General features: G+C 35.3%; 1 protein-coding gene across 2 annotated transcripts; it reads right to left on the reverse strand.

The window, feature by feature from the left end:
* Positions 1 to 6,023: 6,023 nt before the first annotated feature.
* Positions 6,024 to 22,846, reverse strand: LOC131536894 (adhesion G protein-coupled receptor E3-like). Of its 2 annotated transcripts, none has more exons than XM_058770110.1 (14): positions 22,765 to 22,846; positions 21,480 to 21,755; positions 21,365 to 21,396; positions 21,137 to 21,205; positions 17,839 to 18,028; positions 9,450 to 9,566; positions 9,079 to 9,260; positions 8,808 to 8,969; positions 8,527 to 8,733; positions 8,217 to 8,449; positions 7,994 to 8,060; positions 7,822 to 7,913; positions 7,572 to 7,734; positions 6,024 to 7,402 (listed from the first exon to the last, which is right to left on the reverse strand). In XM_058770110.1, the coding sequence occupies exons 1-14, from the start codon at positions 22,799 to 22,801 to the stop codon at positions 7,343 to 7,345; spliced, it is 1,887 nt and encodes a 628-aa protein (XP_058626093.1). In that variant the 5' UTR covers positions 22,802 to 22,846; the 3' UTR covers positions 6,024 to 7,342. The 2 variants fall into 2 exon arrangements, with proteins under 2 accessions (XP_058626093.1, XP_058626163.1); XM_058770180.1 differs by having other exon boundaries at positions 21,480 to 21,820; positions 22,765 to 22,845.
* Positions 22,847 to 23,443: the final 597 nt, after the last annotated feature.

Raw genomic sequence — 23,443 nt, forward strand, 5'->3', positions numbered from 1 at the left:
CGTTTGGCACCCTGTGCTGCCAAGCATTTCACTGTTTTTTTACATTTAATTTTTTTACAGTGTAGCCCAGTCAGGTGTGCCGTGGAAAATTATCCAAACTTCATATCTCTATTATAATTCATTATTATTATTTTAAATCAGAGGGTTTTAAAAATGATTAACCAATGATAAGCATTAAAAAGAGCTTGTCAGTAAAACCTCGTAATGCCATTGGATCATCTCTCAGCGAAACCTTGTAACTTCACCCCGCCTCAGATTTACGCGCCGCGCACAGCCTGGAGACAGATCTCCGCTTTTTCGCAATGAAAGGGTGAATAAATAATTGATGTTTGAATAGTACAGCGTTTTCTTTACTCAATCACTATGTCTGTAAAGGCTAATGTTTTTGTGTGCTTGAAGAGCGGAGAAGTTATTTGCCGTCTATCCAATATACTTTTGTACGTTTTAAATATCCTGTGCATAAGCGCTTAATTTGAGATTTTGACCAAGTGTATTGGTCACCAAAACTAAACGCCCATATAGCTACAATAAACGTTATATAACCTGTAAAAGTTGATGTAAGCATATATTGCGATGCACTTGCTGCCTCAGATAACAGTTACAGCCGTTCTAATGACACTCCATCTCCGTCATTCGCTGGTCAAAAACTTTAACTCCATTTGAACTTGAATTTCATATAATGTTAAGTGCATTAAGTGTACACTGATCAGTAAAGTCTGATACAATACCAACGATGACTACGTAGTGTTGTTTAATTATTGAATTTTTTCCCCTTCTATTTTTTATATATCAATATATAATATATATATATCAATATATCAGAATTTATTAAGAGACCAAAATACCAAATGTATGAATTGGATTTACAAGCAGTATGTACAGCTACAATACTTCTTTGTTAATGTTTACATAGGCTAGGTGGAAAAAGGGTCCTAAGGTTGTTTTAAAAGTTCAAATTTTTCAGAATAGACTAAGAGACCAAAATAAACCAGCTTTATGCATTTTGTTTGTTATTTGTGAATATTGTGCATCTAACATAATACATAATCTGCACGTTTAATAAACTCCAGCTGGTTCAAAATCGCATGCGATTAATCGTGCAGCCCTATTGGGGACATTTAATTTCCAGTGATATCGTCGAATTGATTACACAAATACTATTAGAACTGAACTGAGCTGGATGATGACATCACTGAATTCAATAATGAAATACCTTTAAATGAAAATTGAGTGTTTACTATTGTCCTTCTGCACTACCGACACACTATTTTCCTATTTGATACTGTAAAGCTGCTTTGACACAATCTGTATTGTTAAAAGCACTATATAAATAAAGGTGACTTCACTTGAGTTAATTCGGTAAATGTGATATAATTTAAAAGAAAAAAAAAATCGCAAATTTGTCACAAATTTATGGAAATTACCACCACAAAATCAGTCATTTTGATCGCAAAAATCACACAAAAAAATCGTGAAATCCTGGAGGGACTGGTTTAATAGCCTATAAGTGAGTTGCTTTTTTTCCATTAAAGTAATAATGGACCACAAACCGAGCGTTTGTTTTAATGGAAAAGTTTGTTTTAACGCGGATGTAATCAGTCTTAGTCATTTTGTTAATAAAGGTTTAGCGAGTTTTAATGAACCAAAAACTAAGCATTTCTTTTTCAGTAAGGGGAAAATCCATAGGTCTTTCATTTATTTGTGTTACAACTGGGGTAGCTAGCCTATAGGCCATGTCTTATTTGTTTTGAACGTCATCGACATCTTTTCTTGTTAAATGTGCGAGTGTACTTGTATTTTGGAACAGTAACACTGGTGTTAATTAATATTTGAACAAGTAATTTTCTTTTCAAAGTAACCACCCCAAAAAAAAAAAAAAAAAATTGTGCATGCCCCCTCACTTTGTGCGCTCTGGTGCCGACCCTAATAGAGGCATTTACATTTTGATATACTAAAAACAGACTTTAGTCACATGAATGACCATAAACAATGAATTAACGAAATGTACTGTATCCTAACTGCATGAGCTTAATTAGTCTTATCATTATTTTTTACCAAAAATATCTGGGGGACCCCCTACGTCTATTTCTTTTTTTTCTTTTTTTTTTAATCTGTGCTTCTCATCCGTTCTGCACTGTCTATGGGTAGCGCAGCGTCACCATACAGATTTAAGAACACGCACAGCTAAATAAAACAGGCTGGGTGCTGATTAAAATTTCTGAAATAAATATTTCTGCGAAAGGCGTTAGGTTGCCCAGAAGAAATCCTGATCTAGGACCTGCCCCGCACAGCAGCAGAGGACTATTATTTTGGTGAACGAACTGAGGATGACGTCACGGGCTCAGATTTGGTTGGCCAATCGGCGGAAAGGGGCATGTCATGACCGCCCACAAGGGGAAAACACATTTTGAAGTCGTTTATTCGTTTTCTACCCGTGAACCAAAAAAACGAAAATCGAGCCAAAATCTTGTTTTTTCGTTTTTTTGAACAAATGAAAAAACGAAAAAATGGCCGTTTTCTCGTTTCTGCTTATTTAATTTCAAATTGAAAAACGAACTATCAAAACGTACACGGACCCGAGAGGAGAACGTACAAGTAAGCAATACTGGCGAGTTGGGCATGTTCCCTCCAAACTCTGCTCAGTCCTGTCCCACCTACTAAAGGTTCGTGCCCATTATGCAAAAAGGACCCTTGCCTGTAAATCTCCCATTCGCTTGACCGATGCGCAGTAGCAGAGTGGTTTTCAGCGACAGGGGTCGAAGGTCAATAGACTGTAGCGGCTCAAAGGGAGGGCTCTTCAGAGCCCTCAGAACAGTTGGCAGATCCCAAGTAGGGACGGTGAGGGGGCGAGGCGGGTACAGCCTCCTGGACCCCTTCAAAAAACGAACAACTAAGTTGATCCTGCCCACCGACTGGCCGGCTGTAGGAGTGTGAGAGGCTGCTATAGCTGCTACATAGACCTTGAGCATGGAAGGGGAACGGCCCTTATCCAACAGCTCTTGCAGGAAGGACAATATCAACAATATGCCACAGGAGGTTGGGTCTTTGTGCACCAGGCAGAGAAGACAGACCATTTGAGGGCATAGAGGCGTCTCGTAGACAGGGCTCTAGCCTAAGAGATAGTATTTAAAACACTCTCGGGGAGGTCCGCAGGCTCCCATCGAGAGGCCAAAGGTGCAGAGCCCACAGCTCAAGCTGGGGTTTCCACATTGTTCTGCTCGCCTGAGAGAGGAGGTCCCGTCTCAGGGGAATGAGCCACGGGGCTGCAAGAACCAAGAACCAATGTCGGTTCCCCCAGAGCGGGGCCACTAAGAGAACTTTGTGTTTGTGTTCCCTGATTCACCTGATGACCTGCAGGATCAGGGCGGTCAGGGGAAAAGCATAAAGAAGAATAAATCTGAGAATCCTATGGTGAAGTGGAAGTGGAAAATTATATAGCCAGATAGGCCCACCCATTCTCAGAGGCGGACAATCCAGGGGTCAGAAAGTAAAAGTCCTGCCATATTTTTGTTCCACCCATGAACTCAGCAGCTGATTTCACCAGAGGAGGAACCAAGTCATTCCTTTCAAGTCGCAAGCAAGTCTCAAGTCCTCAAAGAGTTAAAATTAATGAGATAATTAAGTGTCTAATTAAATGTTGATTGTGCATTAGTGATGAACACCTGCTGTTATTGAGAATTACAGAGGATCAGATGTTGATGTTTTATTGGTTAAAATGATGCCACCATCATGGAGATCAGTGTTTGCTTTAGTTGTGCTCTTGACCCTTGACTCCTGTGTTAGATCTCTCTTTGCAACAATGCATGTGGTGTTGTAAAGCAGAGAGATCAGGGCTGCACAATGAATAACCATGCTTTTGTAGCTAAACTGATTTTTTGTTTTATATTTATTTGTATGTTTAGATTTTGAAAAAGTCTGTTCTGTGGAGTTACAGCACGTAAGGAACATGTTGTTTTAATAATTATAATGAATTCATTTAACATCTACTGTATGTAATGCATATAAATACTTGAACTTTTCTGCTATTTAGATGCACACAGACATCACGAACCAGCATATGAATCTCAACAATGGTGACAACCAACAAAATTCTTCATGCTGCAATGTATGCTGGGTAAGATCCGTCTTTTTTTCCCCTTCTTCCAAATCAGATTATAATACTGTTTCAGCTATTAAAATAGTTCAGTTTTGTATGTAATGGCAAAGTGATTATATTTCATTTTTTATTAAGTTAATTTAGAAAAACTTTTGGAGCATTTTTTTAATTCGTTAAATACGTTTTTTCTTTTTTGAAGTAACGACCAAGCGGCCAGCGGCAGACCGGCAGGCTGATCATAGCCTATGTTTGATCAACTTAGCCTTCTCAAATCATCACAACTTGCCTAAAATAAAATCTATAGATATAGCATACTGAAACAGTTCAAGCATATAACAATGTTTAAACGTTAAACCTACACTGTAAAAAATGATTCACTATATTTACTCAATAAAATTGAGTAATCCACTATATTTACTCAATAAAATTGAGGTAACAATTTGCACTCACTTTGTTTGAATAGATTCTATCCTATATACTGAGTAAAGAGTACCTAAATTTTACAGCTATGACAAACTAAAAGAAATTAGGTAATGTCTACCTAATATTTTTCATTAAATTACATAACTAATTACTTATAAAAATTGAGTAACATTAACTCTATTGTTAGTAGGCAACAGTTCATCACTGTAAAACCCTGATTTTTGCATTGCAGCATGATTTTTATTTTCTTTTATTGGTCACCATTGTTGAGGTTCACAAGCTGATTCTTGATGTCTGTGTGAGTCCAGTTGTTGCCATAGATTGAAACTTTTTGTGGATAGACTGTAAGATCTTCTGTAGATGTCTGACTGAAATAAGTTCAGATCAGTCATAATTGTTAGTTTTAAAAACTTAAATGTTTTAAGGCAATCGGTTTACTCAAACGGTTTGTTACTCTAACTTGTTTGGTTTTACAGTGATTAACTGTTGCTTACTAACAATAGATTTACTGTTACTCAATTTTTATAAGTAATTAGTTATGTAATTTAATGAAAAATATTAGGTAGACATTACCTAATTTATTTTAGTTTGTCATAGCTGTAAAATTTAGGTACTCTTTATTCAGTATATAGGATAGAATCTACTCAAACAAAGTAAGTGCAAATTGTTACCTCAATTTTATTGAGTAAATATAGTGGATCACTTTTTACAGTGAGATAAAGGTGTGCTGCATCCAATAGTTTGTGCGGAGAGTCGAAGCTAAAGCGCAGGACATGGAGGCATCAGCGCAATCAATTGCATTATTTTCTATGGAAACACCTTAAAATACGCCATAATTTTTGCTCATGAAGGTAAGAGTAATACATCATTCGGAACTGTAAAGGGTCTACTTTTATTTGTGTGCACTCACAATATCAACAAAACGTCGTGCTTTTAAGAAAACAATGATGCGCTTTCTACCGTCTTGTCTTGAACAGGAGCACTTCACAAAAATGAACCGAAAGTCAGCGAATACATGCCTCACAGACATGATAAATATATCTATAGAAAGGTTTAAAAATACTATTTAACGAAATAAATCAAATCGATAACAAACCCTTAGAATCGTCCTAACTCCCCCCCCTCCCCCTGAAAAGGCTTCAGTTATCGGAGAAAAAGGAATTTTCCCCATAGCGTCCTAGCAGACGCACTACGAGTGAAGTATCGATAGGGAACTAATGAACAAGTGATGAACAAGTGTGTGAAATCAATGAAAAGTCATGACAACCAATGAAGCACGGGAAACAAAGACAAACAAACTAGAAGTCAATGAAACTGAAACCAAAACTACATGTGATAGTTACATTTTAAATACAGTTATATTGCAGAAGATACATTTCAAACTAGGTTATTCCTCTCAAATTAGAATCAGTCTAATTATAAAGAGCTTTTTTTAGCCTTCCGTGGAATGAAACATGTTCACAGATAGGCTACAGTTATTGTCACACTGTTTGTAAAGACAAAATCATCATTCATGTGTTTTAATACAAAAATAAAAGCTATATGACAATACAGATTCACTTTGAATTTGACACATCAGCTGTTCCTTTATTTTAATAGTTTATTTACAAAGGTAAATACACTGCACCTGTAAAACCTGTAACACTCCATTCTGAAAGTATACTGTATTTTTCCAGATGGGCATTTAAAGTAATATAAAAAAATTATATTCTAACCGCAAACAAAATTATAAGCGTGCAAGATTAATACATGTATTAACATTATTTTATATTTGACACAAGGCTCATTTAAAAACTAAACTTAAACTGTAAAGTGTAAAGTCATGTTATTTTCCTTCACCATGCACACATGAAACAGCCCAGTCAACAATTTGATCTCACAGTAATCTCACCATGATCTCACAGGATACTCGTGATGAGGTCACAATGTGAGGTAACAGTGAGCTAAAAGTGTAACCTCACAGCGCCCTCACTGTGTGCTCATACTAATGTGAGGTCAAAGTGCACTCACTGTACAGAGACTAGGTACCCAGCATGCATTGCAGCATGAAGCTTTTGATTGTCACCTTTGTTGAGATTCATACATTGATTCTTGATGTCTCTCTTTGTGTTTAAATGACACAATATTTCAAAATGTTAGTGTCTTATCATGCTTTTAAAATTCTTCATAAATGATTATGATCACAGAGCTGTTATAAAAATGAGGTTTATAACTCCTCATGAAGACTGCATACTGAATCTAGGTGATGGTTGCACTGTTATCATCAGTAACAAACCAATATCATCTGGTTGCAGTCTCTTTTTGGTGTTACTTGCCATAACAAATGTGCTTTACAAACACAGTTACAGCAGCCCCCCCAAAAAATATAAAGTCAAGGGTCAAGAGCCCAACTAAAGCAAACACTACTCACCACGATGGTAACGTCAAACAAAACAATAAAACATTATCATCTAAATCTCTGTTAATTCAAAATGAGCTCACATGTAAGTATCACCGTATGAGAATGGTGTGATGTCACTGTGATCATCGCATGATCTCACGCGTTGACTGGGAGTTTTCAGGAAGGTTTTTCAATTTGCCAGCATTTAGCAGAACATTTTGTGGATTCTCTGTAAAAATATGCTTTTCTCTCACCACCAATTGTGTTTAAAAAATATGTATATATTCTGTATTTACAACTGTAATATCAAAAGTCTTTACAGTTAGGAGATGAAACTACAGTTAACATCTAAAACATTGATTTTACTGTAAGAATGACATCATCTGTATAATAATGGCACTTTAGCAGTACTTTTTTACTTCCTGAACATGATGATGTAGTTCTCAGTGTTTTTTGCGTCCAGAGTAAAGACATCTGAAGAACTTCCTGTACTGCTGCCTGACCTGGATAAGAATGAGACAAGAGGAGCTGAGTGGCTTCATGATATCTATTTAACCTCTGAAACTCATGAACCACAATGGAGTTTGATTTTAATAAACAGGTCAGAAACTACTGTACTGCCACTGGAGATTAAATAGTTTATTTACAGAGTAGGATGGAAAAAAGTCTGACCTCATTATTGAGGACACAGTAGATCAGGAAGATGAAGGTTCCCTGCTGGGAGTTCAAGATCAGGAAGAGGATCTCCAGGACCTTACTGCTATTAGTGAAGAAACCCAGAATCCAGGAGCAACCAAGAACCACAAACTGAGCCAGTGTTTTAAACACCATAATCCTGCAGAGAAACAGAGAAAGAAAGTTAATGTCTTCATTGACTATATGTTCTTTATTTATACAGTGTTTTGATTATAATGTTTGTTACTTGGTTTGTTTCATCTGTGAAACCTCAGCATTCAGTTTTTTAAAAGTTGAGTTCAGAGTGATAACGATCTTGATGAAGAGAATTGTGTTTAACTGCAAAAAAAGAAAAAATTATCAAATTCATTTTTTGACCTCAACAGCCCATGTGAAAACATTTTATATTCAGAACTTACTGCTAATATGACACAAACAGGGCCCAGAAAACTCCAGATAAAACCTTTATCAAGTTTAATCCAGCAACTGTTCAGAGGAAAACAAATAATAACTGAATAATCTATTAACTTAAATAATGTTATGTTCAGATGTCAGAAAATATCTTTTATCAGATAGCAGAAACCTGCCCTGAACAATTTACTTCTTTTTAAACAAATGACCTAAAAAACAACATCAACTCACTGTTCGCTACCGTAGCCGTCAGGAACCAGACCGACAGACACACACACCACAAACAGAGAAACTACATATCCAATCACACACAGGAATCCACTGCTAAGCACCTCCCTCTTTTTGGAGCTGATCTGTGTTAGGTTCTTCACACAGATGAAGAGCAGCACAGCTTCAATGAACATCCACACAAAGCCGGACAGAAAGAGGAAGTGCAGAAGGCCTGAGATCACGGCACACAACTCCTGGAGACCATGAGAGACAGTTATGATGATTCTCAGTGAGGCTGTGCTAAGCTGTAGGGCTCCTTCATCATTCTCACCTTCTGAGGCCGTATGAGGCTCAGGAACTGCTGTGTGAGCAGGAACAGAAGGTGAGCCAGCAGAAGACTGATGCAGATGTTGATTCGAGCCACATTATTCACTCCAGGACTCCACTGACAAAGGGCAAAAGTCAACAGGGCCAAAGTGAAGAACATCAGCCCCACGATCACACACACCAAATTCAACAGCTCCAGCAGTGGGTCGCGCTGAGAAAACATGTCAGAGAACATGAGTGCCACATCTGTGGTGCTCTTCAGTGTTTACTAGAAATGTTCTGTACCTCTGGTGGGCGGCTGGTTTGCATGATGAGAGCGAATGTTGACAGATGAACACAGGAACACACAGTGTAGCTGCTATTGGTCTTTAAAACAGAACAACCATCTACAATCCACTCGCTGATATTCCAGTACACACAGGACAGAGAACCGCTGGGATTAAACTCCTGCAAGAAGAAGAACAAAGCAGGAAATATTAGAACATTTAACATGTTCAGATGTTTTCAGATGTTCATCAGTGCTCAGGGTGTACCAAAACACATTTCAGTCTCTCACTCTGATGTGTCTGAAGGTGAAGTTGACTGGTTTGGTGAGTTTAGTGTTGGTGGTTTTGGGAAGAGTAGCTGAGATCACAGTGGACATCATGGTTTTAATCGTGTTGTTTGGTGTGTTGAAGAAGTCTGGCTTCAGCAGATTCAGCATCATCGTGTAGCTCATGAAAGCCACATTAGCTGATCCTGAGTTACAGGCCAACATGAGACAAAAGGTAGTGAAAGAAAATCACATCAGTTTTCAAAGTAACTAACGTCATTCAGACAAAAATTAAACATTGGGCATTCACAACGGCAAATTGAAGTTCTCAAAAAGCAAATGTTAATGTGTGTATTTTCATATGCAGTCAGAACACATTCATGCTTCTCACACACCTGAAGGATTGCTCTTGGCAATCTCAAAAATGTTAATCTTCATATCAGCCTTTTCCGTACTGACTGAAGGAATTATTTTTTCAGATGCGTTTGGTCCAACTGCAAGAACTCTCACTTCTAAGAGAAACAAACAAATATGGGACTTTGTTCATTTTTATTGCAGTTTTCCTGTAAACTGCGATACTTTTCCAAATGTTTATGAGATATATGCATTATATATAAATATATATGTTCAAAATTTTTAGGTAAGTGACATATTAGTAGGATTTTGGTCAAATAAGAATTTTAGTTTTTCAAAGAAAGTGTATGTTTGCTTTTCTCAAATCTTTTTAGATAACTGGTTTCAATCTCAGACAGGTTTGTTAAATAATTTGCCAGGTATAGTTCACACAAAAATGTTGTACATTGTTAAGCAAGTCAGTTCTCGTGTAATTTGGGGAGGAAGAAATATCTTTCTGAAGATAAAAAGCATGAAATATTGCAATGTCTTGCAAAATACATGAAAACAACAGTTTTTTTGCAAAAACTGAACAGAGATTATTGAACATGATCTGGATAGAACAGCTATTGTTACAAAGCACATACCAGCTGTTTACTGCAAAATCAACACTAGTCAACAAAATTTAGATATAGTGACCACTTACTGCTTTTTATTAAGTGAACACAAAAGTAACATTTTATATCAGTGAAATATAAAACATGAAATTACACAGAAAGTGCAATCTTTCTACAAAAAGTTGCGATCCGAGCCACTGAATTTTGAGTATCTATCGATACCGAGTCCCTATCCGATACTTGTATATTCCTAGTGTTTGATGCACAATTCATGTACATTAAAGTTATTTAAATCAATCCAATGTATACAGAGTTGTGCAGAGAGTAAAAGTAATATGTGTGTGTGTGTGTATACATGTATACACTCTCTATTTGCACACACTGTATAAAGAAATCGGTAGGATATGGGACTACTGTTTTAAACTTCTTGTATTTTTATACAATAAGAAGAAAAATTACAACATAAAGGTAAAAAAGTGGCAATATGGTTAGAAAGCATGAAGCTCACGCTGTAAGAATGCCAGTCTGTCAAATCAGAAGCAAGACGCAACCCATAGTAACATAGTCTGAAAGCAACCCATAGTTTCAGATAGTCTGAAAGCAGATAAAAGTAAACGATAAATAAATGAGTGATCGTTACAAAAGTGCACATCAAATTCACACACACACATTTCTTCTTGCTTTGCTTTTAATGGCAACTGAATGTGCACATTTGAGCGACTTCTTTTCCTTTTAATGGCGGCTGGAAAATCTACTGAAAGGCAAATACTGCCACCTACTGCACATCACCGGCATGACAGCTGGCATAAAATGAGAATTGGGTTTAGGAGAGCTGATACCAATCAGTTAAAAAAATAATACTTGATCGGCCCCAGTCCCCATCCTTGAGATTAGCTCGGGACATCCCTAGTTGTAACAACAAAGCGAGTTCTTTGAAGATGCTTATACTGTCTTTATAAGCTAAACTTTGAACAGTATCACAATATACACAATATTCACTCATTTTATATCATCGGTAAAGATTACGCTAATATTTGATGTTTCACACAGAACATTTTCAAAAACAAAGGGTTCTTTATTGGCATCAAAACTTTCTAAATCCATTGAAGCTGCTCTCCCCCCACTAACCATCATGAACAGCACTGTGGCTGCAGTGGAGTCATTCAAGTTCCTAGGAACCACCATCTCCCAAGACGTGAAGTGGGACACTCACATTGACTGAAAATCTTTGACTTCGTTTTTAATATACTGCAGGTTTTGCAACTGTTTTCTTCACTTTCATTCACTGATCTGTACTTACAAATGCGCTTCCAGAGTTTTCATTTAAGATTCTGAAGAGACAAATCTCTTGTGGGGGTGGGGCTCATTGGCTACTGAGTTTTTGATTGACAGCTTTTTGACCTGGAAGCGAAGGCGTCAGTATTGTTGCAACAGTGTGGATATGAGCTTCTGTTAGCGGCTTCCTATTTCATTTTAATGATATAAAATGATATATAAAGATTTTTTTTTATTATTATTATTTTATCAGTATTGTTCTGCTGCTACACTACATTGTTGATTTAGTCCAATCATTACAGGACCTGGTTATCTACACACAGTTACAGTCTTCAATTATGTCATATTTGCTTCGATTAGTTCATATTTCCCCCCAGCACATAGAGTAATGTACAGTACTAAATTTACTGTATCTGACAATGATCAATGCTATTTTACAAGCGCGCTGTCAATCACTGCGCTATCAACTTTGGCAATGTAAAGCCTTTTTACCATGCTTTTTCTGTGTCCAGATTTGACTGTAATAATAATGCAAAAATAGTCACTTCAGATGAACATTTCAAGGGGAAAAACAAACAAACAAACTTTGACAAAAAGTAGTCTTTAATAATGCCTAAATATAAATGCAAAACCTAATACGTACAAATAATTATGACTGAAAACAGTTTCCGGCAACTAGGCTATACACAGTTGATTACATAGGCCTATACAGCCATCTAATGGTTACGCAGCAGTATTACAGATGATTAATGGTACGTAATTTTGAGGTATTTTAGTACTAAGTTAATACTAATATATATTAAATAATTATATTGTGTATTTATTTGTTTGAAATATTTTAAGTTTGAAATGTGTCATGGGAGTTCAAAGCAGTTTGTATTGTTAGACTATAATACATGTCCTTTCTCAATTTCCAGGGAGCGGAGCAACTTTTCCATAAACTTCTGATACTGACCCAGAGGATGTAGTGATGTACCAGAGATCCATTGCCCTCATCAGACAAGAATCTTATTTTGTTCAGACACATCACCTTTGAATGACTGGGATCTTGATCTTCAACTGATATTATGCAAATATTTTCATTTCTTTGGAGCTCTAGATTAAAACAAACGCAGTTCACAAGTACACAAGAGGTTGCACTTTATTCTTATTAGTCTATGCTGATCTTGGATTAGCATACCAACAGCAAATGATTGTTAAGGGGATAGTTCATCAAAAAATAAAAATTCTCTCATCTTTTACTCACCCTCATGCTGTCTCAAATGCATATTACTGTACTGGTAAACACAAGTTAAGATTTTTAGGCAAATAATTCACCTCTTCCATTGGTTTATAACACGGCAAATCTTATTGGTGTAGACCCGAGCATGCGCATTCCTTTGTGTACCATTTTGTAATTGATTTGGCCACATTACAGAAATAGTATGTGCTAACTCTAGAATCATAGGCCTGTCTTAATTATTATCTGTTTAGTAACCATGGTAATTTTAGTCAGATGAAGTCGTTTACAAATAAACTCTTGATGAAAGCACCTCCGGGTTCTTCAGGCTGCAGCGCTTCATTCATAATTCCTTGAGGATCAGCAGGCCGCGGATCAGCACTAAACTGGGATTTTATTCCAAATGATGATAATTTACTGTATTTTAGAGATGGACAAACACGAACATAAGCGGCTGATTTTACGTTTTAAAGCACAACAGTTTTTTTTGTTGTTTAAAGAGATGAGTTATAGCCTACGTTGCTCAATGTGTCACAAACTTGTAGGTTAAAAGTGCTAATAAAATTTTTCATGGCAAGCTCAATGTTTTCTTGTTTATATCTTAATAAAATATTTGAGCCTGTATTGATTCTCTTACAGTTTTTAAAGGTTCCTATCTTATAGTAAATATGTGTCCATGACATCAGATATTAAAAATCCAATTATTTATATATCCACACCCTCATTGTGTGTGTGTGTTATAATCTGTGTACGGGATGAATTTATATTCATTTATTAACACTCTATCGTTGTAGCCATATAGATCTGCATAACTATCGAATAATAAATCACTGAGAGCTGTAAAACTGTGCAATAGATACGTGAGCACTTTTAAAAGTAAAAGAGACCTTCTCTGTGATTATATATTTTTTTTATTTATTAAAGATTATAATAACTATCTAAAATCAGTAGGTGTAATATAGTACAGTGATTCCTGGTTCTTTTTAAAGGATTGAGCAACAAAACTAGTACCGGTAATTTAATTTGTGCATATAGTCAATATAAAAGTATAAATAAAAATGTTGCAGAGAAAATTTACATTTATTGCTTAAATACGCACTAAAGCACATTAATAATAATATTTGCTGTAGGTCAGATTTAATAACAGCTGTTTTAGTAAACAAAAACATTTAAAATAGGCCTATATGCAAAAAAAAAAAAGAAAAGAAAAAAAGGGGGTTTCTTTCAGCAAGGTTTTTATTCCCATTATCCAAACATAAAACCCCAGTTCACGCTGATGGACTATTTGGTATTATTGCCTTATTTGTCACCGCAGTTGTTATTTAAAATAAAACCATTTGCGGGTTTGTCCTATGTCTTACTGAATTACAGTGAATTATCATAATATCCTAAATTATTGCTTATCCACCGATCCTAAAATTAAGAATATAGGCTACATATAAATATACATTATACAAAACAGCTGAATCTCAAACAGTGGATAATTTTTATCAACATCACCCAGCTAAAACTGCTCAATGTTTAAGTATGTCTGCTTCGTGTACAGTGAAAAGTGCAATAATATGACTTCATTTAACGTGCAACGCACCTGTTGAGATTGAGGACCACTATTTACATTCATCACACAGAAACATAATTAATATTTCTCATAGGTGAGGCTATTTATAGCAGGTATGACTATATCATGGCCACGAATTAAGAATTTGTTCCCCAGACTGAATTCGTGAGCCGCTCATATTACACAGCTCTGTTCTGCCCGAAGTACTCGGAGATGCCGCCACCAAGAGTTTGATATGAACTTAATCTAATTCGTCATAAGTTAAAAATAAAAAAAACACATTTGCTAATTGATTCCAACTAAAATCGCTGTTGTTAGCACTTAATATTTCTGTAGTACAGCCAAACAGCATAGATCATTCATAAAAATGTATATAAAAGAATGCTCATGCGCAAATGTGTCGCCCCGCCCCATCGTCCAGGGTGCACTCTGGAGCAACTCGAATGGCGAACGAAATGAAAACTCTGGAAGCGCATTTGTAAGTACAGATCAGCGAACGAAAGAGAAGAACAGTTGCAAAACCTGCAGTATATTAAAAACGAAGTCAAAGATTTTCCCTGAATTTTTTTTTTTTAGTTTCAAAGACATTTTATTCAGTTTCAATTTATATTTTCAAAAGTTTCTTGAAAAATGACATTCATTTTAATTGGCACAAATCTGATTCCATTCAAAAGCGGCACCTAGTGGCAAATAATGTATTTGCATTTTCATTCAGACCAACACGAAAATCAAGTTTTCCCAGGTCTGCACGCACAACAAGTGGGCGGGCAATATGCTAATGTTTCATGTTGAAGTCAAGATGAAACTGCTTGGGATTCGTTTTAAAAACGACACGTTTCAATCATTCAGAGTCGACTCTTTTGAGAGAGAGAGACAATAACTTTATGGCAGCGGCTATTTGCACTAAGTCTAAATAGCGATAGAGGCTATTTACACTAAGTGAAAATAGTAATATTTTTTTGTGATATGCTATTTACACTAAGTGCAAATAGCAGGATGTTCTGCTATTTATACTACTTATTGCAAATAGTGGCAATTATCTGCACCTCAGTATTGTAATACATTATAAAACAGTATGCAATAATAACTTATTGAGTGGGCACTTTAAAAGTAACACTGAAGCAGTGTTAAAGTTAATGAGGTAATTAATAGATTCATTGAGTGATGATTGACCATTATTAACCCTTGTGTGGTGTTCATATTTTTGTTACTCAGCCAGTGTTCGTGGGTCGGTTTTTTAGATCACATTTATTAATTAAAGTGCTACAACCTTGCGCGGGAATGGCAGGGGCAGAAACACAAAACTCACACTTACACTCACAGTCCTACAGACTCTCTCTCTCTCACACACACACACACACACACACATAAACACACCAGTGTTAATTTCGTCGACAAAGACGAAAAATATTCGTCAACGAACCTTTTTTCTGTGTCTAAGACGAGACGTTGACGAGCTAAAATTAATGTCTGATGATAAAAACTATGACGAAATTAATGCCGCGTCTTCATTAACAAGACGAGACGGGACTAAAATGTTATTTGAGGACTACTGGACATTCAAAATACATCCTAAATCGAAAATGTGTGTCTCTTGTCATTGGATTACAATCAGATGAGGGGCGTATCTAGTCTCAGTATGGCAGCCGCAGTGGACGGATAGGCTATCAAAACGCAAACTAACGATCTGAAACAATAGCCTCAGCACCCCAAGGGTTAGGGATAGGGTGACCAGACGTCCCGTTTTTCCCGGGAGTCACAATTCGTTGTCGATTAATTTAAAGTTAGTGAAGGCGGGATAGGCGGAGTCGCGCTGATAGAAGCGCTCTCTCTCTCGCGCGCACGCTCCACTTCTTCAGTACAGCGCGCGATCAGCTCTCAGTACTCAGCGCTCAAATACACACACAGCAGTCCTGTGTCTATCGTGTAGAGTCAGAGTATCTCACATAAATGCAGTCAGTTATGGCTTAAGTGAGCGTAAACAGGTGGATGAAAACTGAATGTGTGTCAGTATTACATGCATGCCTTCCGTCTTAAAGGGACAGCATTCCTAATTATCCGTGTCATAAATGTTAACCAACAAAAGATGTTAAATAAATGTTTACTTAAGTAAAGCTACTGTATCTAAAAAATGAAAATGTATTCCAGTTTTTCCAAATTCAATCCTTGATTCAAATTTCTCATAAGCTTAATTCATTTGGTCTAAAGAGAGAAGAATTGATGCCTATTTTTGTTTGAATACTACATATAAAATAGCTACCAAAATAAATGTTGTTAACGGCACTTTGACTAAAAGTAAAGACTAAAAGTTGACAAAAATACAATGACTTTTCGTCGACTAAAACTAGACTAAAACTATGAAATACTCAAATGACTAAAATGTGACTAAGACTATTAAGCATTTTCGTCTCAAGACTAAGACTAAGACTAAATCAAAAATGCCTGCCAAAATTAACACTGAAACACACATACACATATTAATAGCAGTCCCAGACAGTAGGAGGACAGAGTGAAGGTACACAGGACCTAAAATTTCAACTCTTTTATTAGCCCCGGGTCCAGTGGACCCGAACATCCTGTATGTAATATAAATGTGTAGTGGGGGGTATACAGTGAGTGGTCATTGAAAATTTGTTCTGATATATGTTCTTCAGAGAAAATGAGCCAAGGCCAATGAGTCTGAGTTTGAAAAATATAATTAATAGTATCATTTTTCTTTTAATAAAAAGTGAAAATGGGTCCCACAGTCACACAGCTTATATATTTTTCCGCCAAGGTACTGATTACAAAAACGATTATTTATTTTTGTTAATTATTTTATTTCAGTTAGTTTTTCAATAACTGTTGTTAGTTTCATTTCGTTTTAGTTTTTCAAATATTTTGAAATGTTTATTTTATTTCAGTTTACAAAATTGTTTTTTCATCATTAGTTTTAGTCTTAGTTTACGCTGTAGTTTCACAGGGTTGATAATGCAAAACTTAAACAAATAAATGAAAGATGAAATTATATTAAAAAAAAAAAAAAAAAGTTATTTGAATGTAATCAAGCCAGCTCATGGTGATTGTCTCATCAGATTATCTAAAAACTGCTCCTTGTACAGCACCACATGCATTACTATAAAGAGAGAGATCTAACATAGGAGTCAAGGGTCAAGAGCCCAACTAAAGCAAACACTGATCTCCATGATGGTGACATCATTTTAACCAATAAAACATCAACATCTGATCCTCTGTAATTCTCAATAACAGCAGGTGTTCATCACTAACGCACAATCATCATTTAATTAGTCACTTAATTATCTCATTAACTTTAACTCTTTGAGGACTTGGGTTTTGACTTGCTTGTGACTTGAAAGGAATGACTTGGTTCCTCCTCTGGTGAAATCAGCTGCTGAGTTCATGGGTGGAATAAACATATGGCAGGACTTTTACCTTTTAACTTTTACTTTTACTTTTACTTTTACTCACCTCTGCTTTTAACACTCTGTAGTGTGGACACATATAGACACCCAGCAGTGTTAATTTGACACCAGGGATTTTGCTGTGTACGCATGCTTAGTGAACGAGACCCAATGTTCAATGAATGTTTTTTTAGGGAGCCAGAAATGGTGTTCTACAGCATTCCAGCAAAATTTACTTTTGTACAATCGCTTATGAAAGAAAAACATTTTAAAAAATGGAAAAGCAAAAACTTCTCGAGAAGAACTTATTTGACTATGACTCACACAGTGTGACTGATCCCGGAACATGTCATAAACACAAATACAAACAGGGCCTTTTACCTGTATTGTTGAGACTAATGTTCAGCAAGTTGTGAGTTTCTGTTGGCGTCACCAGTGCAGACACCAGGCTCTCAAAGGCGTTCAGATAACTGTTTCCATATGACACCAGTTTACTTTTATCTTCTTCTTTGACCAAACCTGAAATCTTTACCTGGCTGTCATCAACAATCTTCAAATAGTTTCCTGCCGCCTAATCAAATACCAAAAGAGAGACTTCTGTAGAATGCAAATTATTTCTATGGAAAAAGAGTAACACCAAATCTATGGGTCATTCTCAAAATACAACGACAAATCTGCCCCTTGACTTTTATAATCTTGTAAGAAAATAGTAAAGATACTACTTGTAAAAGGCATATTTTTTGTAACACAAGAATGTGAAATAGTTTACAGTTTACTCTATTATTATTATTATTATTATTAGCATCATCATTATTACCAGGGTTAACCATTAGTGCAAGGTCTAACAACTGTGGTCTAAAAAATCTAAATAAGTAATAATATAAATAATTTAGGAAAAATGACCACAGGAAAAATGCCCCTCGATTTATTTAATTTTTTTATCATTGCATATATTAGTGTTAAAATCTTGTATTTTGGTAAAAATACAAATATTTGCAGAAAAGTACTTACAAGAGTACTTAAAACTATCACAGTAAAAAAAAATAGATGTAAAAAAAAAACAGTGAAATGCTTGGCAGCACAGGGTGCCAAACGTTTACCATTAATGGAAACAATGGTTAAAGAACTTTTTTTTTTTTAAATGGTCAATGAACGGCAGAAGCAGCTGCCAAAGAAAAACTGGAATTTTAAGGTACAACATCCTATTTTTTCCTTAAACATTTCTTTTTGAAAACTTACTTTACAGGGATTGTCTGGATGATCATTGTGCAACTTTATTTTTTTTGCAATTAACCATCATCTACATTTATGCATTTAGCAGACGCTTTATCCAAAGTGATTTACATTGCATTCAAGTTACAGTTTTTACATTTTATCAGCTTTTGCTTTTCCTGGGATTCAAATCCATGCTCTACTATTTGAGCTACAGCACACATACAAAGACTGATAACTAAGACTGCATCAGCACCTCCACAGTTACTGCTTTTAAATAAAGTGACATACAGCATAACAACAATGTTTCTTGGTCTTCTCCTGGACTGAAGCACACACTCTACTCTTCAGCACAATGGTGACCCACAAAACACAGACAACAGAAACCCTTTAAATCCCAAAAGAACATTAAACACTAACAGATCTCTCTAGATCTCAGCATCTTCACATCTTAATAATTCTTATTAAGAATTAACAGAGGTTTAGATGTTGATGTTTTATTGAAATTAATCAAGTTTGAAGTCACCGTTGTGGAGATAAGCATTTGCTTTAGTTGGGGTTCTGACCCTTCACTTTTTAACAGTACTTTTTTTTTTCTCTCTTGCTGCTATAACTGTGTGTTTCTAAAGCACATTTGTTACAGCAAAACCTACAAGAAAATTTCTGATCAGATTAAATAATTGACATATTGATGACGATCTTGTCATCGTAGAGTGGCCTAACTCACTAACCTCAGAAATATCTGAGCACGTTACATTTTTTAACTTCATTTTGTTACAGACTTTTACTGCTTGAAACGTGGTCCTGCTTTGATATTTTGAAAGCTTGTAAGACATTTTGAAAAAATTAATTAGATAAGAGCGTGTAGAGGCACAGACATCATGAATCTGCATATGAACCTCAACAATGGTAATAATCTACAAAATATTCAGATCAGCTCTGATCATCACAAAACACTGATGGTCACCATTGTTGAGCTTCATGTGCAGATTCTTGATGTTTCTGTGAATCAAAAAGACACTTCCTATATAATAAAAAAAAAAAAAACCTGAATCTCTGACTGTCATAACATCACAAGACTGCTATATTTAAAAAAAAAAATACATTGAACGCTAACATACTTGGAGATCATACTAACATGATCAGGAGCAACCTATGATGACTAACTCATCAACAGTAAGTAAACAGATTTATCTGATCAGATTTTTCACTTTCAACTTTCGCTGTAACTAATGTGTTTTAGAAAAGCTAAGTTACAGCAGCCAGAGAAAAGCTGTTGTAATAAAATCAAGAGTCAGAAGCCCAACTAAAGCAAACGCATATCTCCACAATGGTGACTTCAAACTTTTTAATTTTCAATAAAACATCAACATCTAAACCTTTGTTAATTCCCAATAAGAAGTTTTGTATGAATTAAATAAAGTCAGACTGGTTTGTAATAAGTGAAGATGCTGAGATCTAGAGAGATCTGTTAGTGTTTCATGTTCTGTTGCTGCCAGTCATGTGACTTTAATTAATTAATTATTAGTTAATTTTACAGTGGAGGTGTTTGATTTTAATAATTCAGGAAATGCCTGTAAATGAACAGTGTTGTCAGCTTGTTTAAATAAGGAGATTTTACTTTAATTTTAAGGTTTTTGTTTGGCACACTGTGCTGCCAGTCATTTGACCATTTTTTGTCTTTTGTTTTTCAGTGAAGGTGTTTGATCATAAAAATTCAGGAAATACCTGTAAATTAACAGTGTTTGTCAGATTATTTAAACAAGGAGATTTTACTTTAATTGTATGGTTTTTGTTTGGCAGCTGTTGCTGCCAGTCATTTGACCATTTTATCATCTAACGGTTTTGTTAATGTATTAATTACAGATTATTTTTGTAATTTTACATACATTTGTTTGTGATTTAAGAAAACAGAAAATGTACTGTATAAAACTACAGTAGTTCTTCTGTATTAAAAATGTGAATTATTGTCATTTGTCATTAATGTCATAATCCTTAAAATAACAGCCAAGTAGTTAATTCAGAGATAATTTTACAGAGTTTTGACTGCAATTCAAAATAAAAGAAAACAACCTGGAAAAAAATCAGTTATTTTCCATAAAATTAATATTTATTATTTTTTTACAGTGTACTTAAGAGTAAGAAGCAGCCGTTTAAATGTGCATATGGGGACTTTACACCATGTCGGAAATGTAGATTACGTTATTTATTTATTTATTTATATTTGAGTGTAAACAGATTTAGTATGGTTCATTTTAGTTTGTCAAGTTATAACTCAAGTATTTTTGAGAAAATTATTTTAAAAATCTTAATTTTGCGAAATAAAATCTAAAAGACAAAACATGAAAAAGATCAACTTTTATGAGAGAAAAATAAACTGAATTCACACTGGGAAAAGAAAAAAGTAAAAAAAACAAATATTTGAGAATGACCCCTATATTGGCCAAGAGCCGGAAACATTACTTACTTCCGTAGACATCAGACCTGTCATATTTGCGATCTGGTCAACAAAATTCACTATGTTTTCTGCAATTTTCTGCAGCTCCAAAAAAAAATAAAAAAATAATAATAATAATGATAATAAAATAAAAAACAAATAAATTAAAAAGGTGAAAGAAAAATCATTAGTTTTTAACAATGATTGTATAACATTTATAGAGTAACAACCATCTTTTAGAAACTCATTCCCACTTACCCCTTGCATGCTGTCCTGAGTGTGCATCATATCTAGAAGGAAAGATTGGAATAAATTATGAGGATGCCTGTGAATAAAAATAGCATATGAAACACAAGGGCAGTACTGTACACACCGCTCAGGCAGCTGCAAGTATCTGCATTGCAACTACAGAGTTCTGGAGAAGCTTCGTAGCTGCAGTCGTTGCTGCAGTTGTAGGATCCGACCATGCAGGAGTAGCCGGGACTCTGAGGGGTGCAGGAATAGGCCTTGCAAGAGACATTTTTTCCATGACAGTCCACGTAACTAGAATTTGTGCAGCTGCTTGTGCAGCTTGCCGAAGGAGGGCAGTACCAGTGTCCTTTAGATTTGGTGATCGCTGCATTACTTATGATTATCATAAGCTGCAGCGCTAGAGAGATAAATCCATAAATCTGCATCACAGTATGTCTTTGATCATTAGAGAATTACTACACACTGTAAAAAAATAAATAAATAAATAAAATAAAAAAAACATTTAAAAAAAATAATTTTGGCAGCTGTGGTTGCCAAAATAATTTTGTAATAATAATAATAAATATAGAAAAACTGTAAACACATTTACAGAACTGTAAAAAACTGTAAACTTTACAGTATAAAACTGTAACTTACAAACAAGAAAATCTGAAAATCTAAATTCTGAAAATCTGAAACCAGTAAACTCAACAATGCACACTGCTACTAAAATCTGTTTAGTACCTTTAACACGACAACCACTATAATAATGATGGTGGTATAAAAAAATAAAGCCACTTAAAGAATCAAAGTTCATCACAAGTAGCTTTTCCACAAGCTGAAGTATATACTAATATCCAGAAAGTCCACAGAGTAATTCACGCAAACACAACAATTATACACTGAGTTGTTATTTTTACTGTACAATCAACAGTATTTTAATTACTGGTTGCATGTTAAATGTCTGGTTACAGTTTTTCCCTGTATATAGTACTTACTGTTTATTTACAGTACTTTTCCATGGTATTTTTACGATATTTGTATACAATACAATATTTATACAGTGCAGTAAAAATTTACTACTGGAAAGTTTGTGGAGGACAAAAAAAAGCTAATACTTACTTTTAATCCATAATCCATGTCATGAGTTGTTTTGCTATACCTGTCAATTCATTTCTATAATAACTAACCTAATTGTTTTATTATTATTGTTTTATTCTGACAGGTCAGTTTAGTGAATTTACAAGAAGGGAGAGAGAGATAGACAAGATTGGGAAAAGACCACAACTGGGGACTTCAATTTGAGTCGCTCAAAGTGCAACAAGGCTTTAGACGAGTTTTGCTCATTGCAAGTTCCCAAAAGCCCTCATCAGGCAGACTTTCTTAAATGAACATTTGCGTAACATGAGCTAGGAGAGATTACTTACCAGACAAATGAAGGATCATGTCCAAAGCGCTCTGCATTGATGATTCTCTAACAAGAAACCAGTGTCCACCATCCACTGCTGAATAGCAAACTAACTGCTATTTAGTAAGCTAAACAATTCTACAAACTCCTAGGAAGATACATTTGCATTTGTCCTCTAGGAAATTCAAACCTCACATAAACAAAACAGTGGCTTTTTACCACTGTGCTTGTCAAACATCATTTACATAAATTCAGGAACATGTCGAGCCTCTTTCAAATATCCTTTACAAGCCAATAAAGGGTTGTATTGTTTGACAGCAAGTTGGAAATGCATTAACATCTAAAGTAACACATCTCACTCATTTAAATAAAAGGAAAACAAGAGCTGGTGATTTAAATAGATATTCACTGTTTTGGGTGTATTTTGAGAAAGACTTATCGAATGAAGTTTCAGGGATTGAGTCACAGTGCATCTTGTGGTAAAGGACTATTTGATTTTGAACTGATCACAAAAAAATGCCATGCTAGGGGCCTGTGAGTTTCACCGATGTACTGACACACCATGACATGCTGTGACTGATATGAGAAGCATTACTGATCCGAAGTGCATGTACTTTACAGGCTAACGCTCACACAAATGCCGTCTAGTAAGAGCTTCACTTTCAGACTGATCTACTGAGCTCAATTGTGGTCCACAA

Source organism: Onychostoma macrolepis, chromosome 01, assembly GCF_012432095.1.
Source record: "Onychostoma macrolepis isolate SWU-2019 chromosome 01, ASM1243209v1, whole genome shotgun sequence".
Classification (NCBI taxonomy): Eukaryota; Metazoa; Chordata; class Actinopteri; order Cypriniformes; family Cyprinidae; genus Onychostoma; species Onychostoma macrolepis.

What these genes read in the sequence shown, in the direction of transcription:
- LOC131536894 (XM_058770110.1), bottom strand. Translation starts at nt 22,801, where the DNA reads ATGCAGAGCGCTTTGGACATGATCCTTCATTTGTCTG. An exon ending in CTCAGGACAGCATGCAAGGG is followed by an intron (nt 21,206 to 21,364) that starts GTAAGTGGGAAT and finishes TTGGAGCTGCAG; the next exon opens with AAAATTGCAGAAAACATAGT. An exon ending in CATTAGTCTCAACAATACAG is followed by an intron (nt 9,567 to 17,838) that starts GTAAAAGGCCCT and finishes TGTTTCTCTTAG; the next exon opens with AAGTGAGAGTTCTTGCAGTT.